This window comes from Populus euphratica, unplaced genomic scaffold, assembly GCF_000495115.2.
Source record: "Populus euphratica unplaced genomic scaffold, PopEup_1.0 scaffold41.1, whole genome shotgun sequence".
NCBI lineage: Eukaryota > Viridiplantae > Streptophyta > Magnoliopsida > Malpighiales > Salicaceae > Populus > Populus euphratica.
Window position 1 is genome coordinate 69340 of NW_011499868.1, and position 7381 is coordinate 76720.

The following is a 7381-nucleotide window of genomic DNA, read 5'->3' on the forward strand; positions in this document are numbered from 1 at the left end:
CCTCCCTCTCTCCTTCCCTCTCTCTCTCTCTCTCTCTCTCTCTCTCTCTCTATATATATATATATATATATATATATATATGTCTGTGTGTGTGTGTGCGCACACACAAATACACACCATTCAACAAAGGCTAAAAAACCCAAGAAAAACATAGAAAAGGGATATTAATTTAAAAAAATAAAAATAAAAATTATTTTAAAAAACACAAAATCCATAAAAAAAAAAATTAAAAACAAAAATGTAATAAAGTCAGGTGTTGCTAGTTTTCGTAAGTTAGGTTGAGCGTATAGCCTAATCAAGTAAAGACTCGCGCACAGACTTGCAGTGCTAAGCTAGCTTGTATGGGTTTTTTTTTTTTTCAGTTTAATATGTCCGTTTTAATTGCTTGGAATAAAATAAAATGATGCATCATATAGAGAAAACAGGTTTTTTTTTTTAATTTGAAAACTCTATTTCAATTTATTTTTTATCTAAATTACTTAAGAAACACTCTCAGAACTTGGTTAAACCAATCCATTATCTTCAAAAACATAAAAAAATGACATGAAATCAAAAATTCCCACAAGCACAAATATGTTTTTTAGGTGTTTTTAAGGTAAAAAAAATCTAATATTAACTTCACTTGTTATATAGAAATTTTTAATATAAAAATTGATTATTTTGATAGCTAAAATCTTCCTGTCATTTTGGGAGAAAAATCAGCCTATACAAGTTAAACAATATCAAGAGAGGTCATCTCTTGATGTCCATGGCCATCCAAATACAACGACTTTACTCGTGTTGGTGCCTGTTACACGAACAACCACTTTTCTTTTCTTTTTTAGTTCAGTTTTTGAAAACATTTTAGTTTTAAATTTGATTTTTAAAGCTTTAATTATATTAAATTAATTAATTAAAATTTATTTTATCAAATCAAGTATCTACGGAGCACTAAATTTATCTTCCAACACTGCAAAAAACCCACATTAAACCAATCAAAGCGTCAGATATTAAATCAACTAAATTTATATGTTCCCGTTGAGAACAAAACAAGCAAATGCCTCCGTTTTTCTGGTCTGATACAGGCATTTAATTAATTACAACATTGAAGGTTACTGTTCTTGGGATTCTTAATCATTTTCTTTCGTTGGTATGGATGCTATATACGTTTTCCAGTTAACTTCAACTCCTCTTCAAAGGACATAACAGAAGGAAGGCACGCAGGTAATACAAAGGACAGAGGCTGTGAAATCCATATGGAGAGGTGATGCAAAACATCTACACTCATATTTCTTTCAGTAAATAATTAACATTTAATTTCATAGAATAATATCAAAGCTAATAAACTTATGGGGGACGGCCAGTTTATATATATATCTGTATATAAAATACAATTTTGAGTGTCTAAACTATTCAAATAAGTATTCAGTCTTTTCATTCCGCATCATAAAGTAGAGAATTAGAAAATCTCACATCAACAAGTAAAGAGCCAGAAAAGTTCCCTCCAAAACCTAGTTGAGAATTAGAAAATAATTATTTATTTGAATCACGCATGGCTGTGGATCAGATAGATTTGTTTTTAGTAAAATAAATAAATGTATAAGTTTTTTCAATATATTTTTTAATAAAAGAGAAATCCAGAGCATAAATAAAAAAAAAAGTTTATGCATTTAATTAAGTAGATCAAGAATCATGCTAATAAATACAAAAAAATAATAATCTTAACATGTTTATTCAATTCAAGTATAATAATTTTTTCCTAACATAAAAAAAATAAACATATATTTATTGTTAACACATTTTTTTGACAGTGAAAAAAATATAATGAATAAAAAAAATGATGCATACATGTTATAAAATACAATGACAATAATATATTTGGGTTCCACTGGGATTCAAGTCATGAGAGAATATTTTGTGAAAAATTAGGGCATACATATTATAAAAAAAAGGTATTAGGAAAAAAAAAAAGTAGTAAATAGTAAGTGCATAATATTTGTGAAAGAATCCACGGTGTAATTTTACATAATAAATCTCTCACAATTTTACATATATAACTAAAACAGGATGAGGATTCACTATTACCCCCTTTTATATTTTACTGTTGATAGTGATGATTATTTTTTTCTTCTCATATAAAATTACATGTCTTTGGACAGGGTTGTTTTGGTATTTTCATGAGGTGTAGTAGTCATTATTGATTATTGATTTGTTTAGAGGCATTTGTTTCTATTCAATGTTTTTATAAAATGTAAAATAACTAAAATATAATCAAGAGTCAATATTAGTGATCTCGAGTAGGAGTACTTAGGTATTTTTATACCAAATAGAATTATGCATATACTCTTGGATACAAGACATGTCTCAATGGAAAAATAACCAAACGTTAACTTAAATGTCAGTGTTCAGTGTTCATGTCTCAATGGAAAAATAACCAAATGAATATTTGATAAATAAACAGCTATTTAGACACTTTATTGAATGAAATACAAAGATTGGACACAATAAAATTCAAAAAGCAAACGCTCATTTGTGAAAATCAAATACTTTTAGGACTTACAATCCCTTTATCCCTGGTTTTGCGACTGCAGCTATCCTCATTGTCGTTGTAGCATTTTCGTCTTTGTTTTTAAATTTAAGTAAGTTTATTATTAAGGTAGTTTCTGTGGTTATAATTTTAAAAAAGATAAGTTTTAAAAAATATATAGCTATATAGTTAGTTGAATTTAAATATATATTTAATAAAAATTATAATTGAAGTTTATATATAATAAAAAATATACATAAAAAGTTTATGCATAAAACTCAATTAAAAATACATGTGAAAACTACTTCGTAAAAATTAGTTTGAAATTTTTTAGTAAACTATACAATAATATAAAATGTAATTTGATATGTTACCAATAACTTACTATTTTTTTGCACCGTAAGAAGTTAAACAAGCAGACCCTAAACTATAGGACGAGAAACACAGCTTGCATCTCCCATGACGGGAGAGAGATCCACCATTTTGCTCTAGCATACCTCTGTGGAAGGAACATCGATTTTGCAACAAACATCAGGTTTTTAGATATAAACCGATATTTTAAAAAAAAATCTATTTTAAAGATGTTTAATAGTAAAGTTCAACAGTGTTAAAAATTTTAATTATTTTTTAATTTAAAATTATGTTTTAAATATATGCTAATATAAAAAATAAATTTTTAAAAATTATTATTTTAAAAAACATGCACCATCTCAAACACCCCACTTTTATCTTCTATGGCCCCGAAAGACACTGGCAAAGCAAACTCCAGCGTGAACAAGAAGCCTGACCAGGACAATCAATAGCAAGATACGTCCTGCAACAGTAAAGATTTGAAGGGAAAAAAAGTTCACATCTATCAAACATAATAGGTCTGGATTAAAGGCTAAGCATTCAAAACAAAAAAGAAATGAAATGATAAAATCCAAGGACATAATTTCATCTTTCAGAAAACAATTATAAGCTCTGCTCAGAAAAGGGATGACATTTCTAAGCATTCCAAAACTACAATGTCGTAATATAGAACTCGCTTAGTAGAGGCGGACTGGTGAACCCATGGTACTCTTTAGGTGCAGGGACTTGACCTGATTTGCAACAAAAGTCATAAGTACAAAAACAGTTCACAGCGCCAGAAAGTTTCAACAAAGTTTAAAGAGATCAGAACTCACATTTTGCCAATTTTTCTTCAACAACGAAACAAGGAAGTTCACGGACATTTGAACATTCTGGAAAATCTGCTTATCCTCCATGTCGCAGTTACCAACAGCAACCCCCATGCAAAGGACTTTCTTCAATTGGAACTTCACTGTTGCCTTGATCTCATTAACTTTAGACTCCAATGACTCTTGGTGAGTCACGAGGGTGGGAAACTTTCCTGCATTCACATAAATTGGCAAAAAATATGAGAAACTACCATATCCAAAAGCAAGGTCAACCGTTCTACATGAAGACAGTTTGTAAAGAAATACAGAGATGTGAATAATCTTAATAAACTTGCCTGCCTTGTTGAGACCAGGGCCTAAAAGCCGAGGAATCTGCTTGATGACAGACTCTGATGCCAAAAAGGCATGGTACTGCTTGGAAAGCTTCTTGACCAATTTCTTATTCTTGTTTAGTTTCTTCAATGCTTCAACGTCCATCCATTGCAAGCCTATAGATGTTGCCTGCCAAAATAAATTAAAAAGTTAATACTATTAAAAATCCCATAATAAGTGAAAAAATTCAGGCTAATAAATCTCAGACAACCATACAACTACAATCATCCGACAACCTCATCCCAAAAGGACAACAGCAATCCACTTTCTCTATAACTTGCAGCAATGCTATTTTCATAATATAGCAACTATTTCCAAACCATTGCCAAAAAAGATTTGAAAACCGGCAAGATAAATATGCTACTTAAGGACATTTTACAGACACCAAACAGCAATATAAAAAATTATTCAGAAATTTCTTTTAATCTATGTATATTGATGAATGGAATGAATAATTACCTCCTCCACATGTTGAGCATCTCCAAGCATGCAGACCTTCATTTTGGGACGGGGTATGTGAGGCAACTTAACAGAGCCACTGAACCTCTTGTCCTTCTGGGGGTCATAATTTTTCAATCCAATCTGTAGCTCAATGGTCTGAACAAACTTGCGAGGCTTGTTATTCACACCAGTTTTGATAGTAGCAACCGCATCACGAATTGTATCCCCTGAAAGCTTACTGCAGTAGACAAAGCATAAAACATTCATATCATAATGTTCCACTAGTCACTCCTTAGCTCAACCTAGGACGTTTCAGAGTGCTTTAGGCTAAGGGGTTTACTTCTTTGCATTTAAAACTCACAAAATTCCTGTCACTTGCTTAAGAATCATCTTAACGTAAAAAAGAACACAAGAGTTCAAAAGCAACTCAAATAATTTAAATTCTCTTAGTATATGACATCACAAAACTTGACTTTTATAGCACCTAACCTGTTTAAACTAATAGTATTCAGTGTAAATAACCATAAATCCTCAACCAACTTCTACAGTAGCTTTGATGAATTTTTATTTTTTAGTCTAGTTTAGAATTCATATCCAAAAAATAAGTCAAGTAAAAGCAATCAGGACCAAGCTAAATCAGAACATTATTAAAAATTCAATTTATTGTATAAATCCAAAGCAATTATCAAAAACAAACCAGACAAATTTCCCGTTTTTTGACATGTAGATGAACAAACAAACCTTTCAAATTATACTAAAATGATTCAAAAACCAAGAACCCATAACCCAACATCACATTTCCTTGCAATCTATGAAAACAAAACAATGATAATGAACTAACTGCCGAAACATGAAAAAATCAAGCGCCCTTGAGGGGAAAGAAATTAAAAAGGAAAGAGCTAGAGATCTTGAGCCATACCTCATGTTGGAAACCTCTTAAAGGAACTCTCTTCAGAGTTTTTCCCTGCAAATACAACAGCAAATACATTAAACCTCCATTGGTAGAAGTCAAATCTAAGATGTTGAAGCGAAAGAATACCCACTAGAGAACAAAGATGAAGGAACCTGGCGAAGAGAAGAAAGCGGCTATGGAGTGTGGATTTATATTTGTTGAGAGAGCAGTGGAAGTAATAAAACCCTAGCTAGTAGCTAAGTTAGATGGGCTGGGTCTGACTGTTTAGAAAAGACATAGACTCGGCCCATACATTTAGCCCATTTGAGAGTAAGTTCCTTTTATTATAAATATATTAAATACTTTTCTTTTCTATTATTTGGAGTTTTATTTTTGCTGGAGTTGGAAATCACAATTCCATTCAAAATTGGATGTGATATTTATTTAAATTAAATTGTATGTAAAAAATATTATACTAATTAATTATAGAAAACACTTCTATTTATAGTTAATCATTAGTTAGTTAATCATTAGTTATACGCTATTGTATATTTATTTTTAAAATTTATTTTAATTTTAATTTTATTATAATATATATATTTTTATTTTCATATCAATTTTATTATAATATATAGTTATATGCTCAAATATTTTTGTATGAAATATCAATTTTTTTTTTTAAAAAAAAGAGGATCGGTGTGTGGAATTAAGATAGCAAAAATAGATTATTAATAAAAAAATAAAATTATATTTTTTATTTTTAAATTAAATAAAAAAATAAGCTGTCAATAACAAAAAAATAAAATTATATTTGTTTTTTAAATTTGAGTGAGGGATAAAAACTACATTAAATAACAATAAAAAATAATAATAATATGAGTGTTGTAGCTTAATTCATCAAATCTATAAACAAATTTATGAATTTAATTGGTTTCAATAATTTTTTTATATTTATATTTAATCTAAATATTAAAAAAAATTAGAGAAAAATCGCCAAAAAATGACTAACAAACTAGCACTGTTTTGGTTACAATACATTTCCACTTATCAGACTCCACCTGTTGCTATAAAAACAACAGAAAGCACAAAAAAAAAAAAACAAAAAACAACAACAACAGAAAGCAGTTCCTTCACCCCATAAATATATGTATAACATAATTAATTCAAAGGCCTTACAAAAGACTTTTTCATGGCTCTTCTTGCGTCTTCATCAGCATCTTGGTAACTTTCTCGGAAATATTTGTTCATAGCTGCATATCCCCATCTGGCTTCTCCTCTTTCTCCTGAAATCCACAGACGATATCTCATGCTTCAGTTATGGAATGAACACAAAACCTTTTTGAATTCAAGAAAATTTTATTTTTCAGAAAATATATTTTATAAATCTAAATAAGTAAATAAAATTCCAATACGTAAACACAGAGCATGAGCACAGAATCAACAAATATTACCTCCTCCTTCGCTTCAGCTTCAAGCTTGTCCCAATCAACTCCTTTTGGTTTTGATGGCGGACAGGCAGGCCTTTGAGCAACCTCTGCAACATTCATCATGAAAAGCAAGCCTGTCTTTTTGTACTTTCATGTTCGAAATAATAATAGAATTACTGCGTTACGTTTACCATTCAAATTTCTCGGTATTGGATTAAAGGGCTTGGTTATAATTTAACTTTGGCTTAAAAGGCTTGGTTGTACACATACAGTTGACTCCTGTTTGCAATTGTGATTTCACAGCATTATTTAATTTATGTCGGTATTATTTTTCCCTTTAAATGACGTGTGTGTAGTGGTTTAACGTAGTATAGCTTAAAATTACTTTTGTCAGTGATGTAGAACAGTCTACAGGAGGAGAGGAAGAGCAGATCGCAGGAGGAAGAGCAAATTGCAGGATATAATATAAATGCAGATAAATCAGGAACTACAGTTGCCATTGGAGTATTTTTCCAGCAGATTGCCTCCTTATTTAGGAGTCCTAATTAATGTCGTAATATCAGGATTTATTTACTTTTCTAGC

At 30.0% G+C, this 7381-nt stretch overlaps 1 protein-coding gene across 3 annotated transcripts; it reads right to left on the bottom strand.

Moving 5' to 3' along the window:
- Positions 1-3309: 3309 nt before the first annotated feature.
- LOC105126490 (60S ribosomal protein L10a-2-like) lies at positions 3310-5625 on the bottom strand. 3 transcript variants are annotated; one of them, XM_011027360.1, is made up of 6 exons: positions 5523-5625; positions 5399-5443; positions 4498-4717; positions 4002-4167; positions 3673-3878; positions 3310-3588 (listed from the first exon to the last, which is right to left on the bottom strand). In XM_011027360.1, the coding sequence occupies exons 2-6, from the start codon at positions 5401-5403 to the stop codon at positions 3535-3537; spliced, it is 651 nt and encodes a 216-aa protein (XP_011025662.1). In that variant the 5' UTR covers positions 5404-5443; positions 5523-5625; the 3' UTR covers positions 3310-3534. The 3 variants fall into 3 exon arrangements, with proteins under 3 accessions (XP_011025662.1, XP_011025663.1, XP_011025664.1); XM_011027361.1 differs by having other exon boundaries at positions 5545-5600; XM_011027362.1 differs by having other exon boundaries at positions 5519-5542.
- Between the last annotated feature and the right edge of the window lie 1756 nt (positions 5626-7381).

What these genes read in the sequence shown, in the direction of transcription:
- LOC105126490 (XM_011027360.1), bottom strand. An exon ending in CCCTGGTCTCAACAAGGCAG is followed by an intron (nt 3,879 to 4,001) that starts GCAAGTTTATTA and finishes ATGTGAATGCAG; the next exon opens with GAAAGTTTCCCACCCTCGTG. An exon ending in TGAAGAAAAATTGGCAAAAT is followed by an intron (nt 3,589 to 3,672) that starts GTGAGTTCTGAT and finishes GTTGCAAATCAG; the next exon opens with GTCAAGTCCCTGCACCTAAA.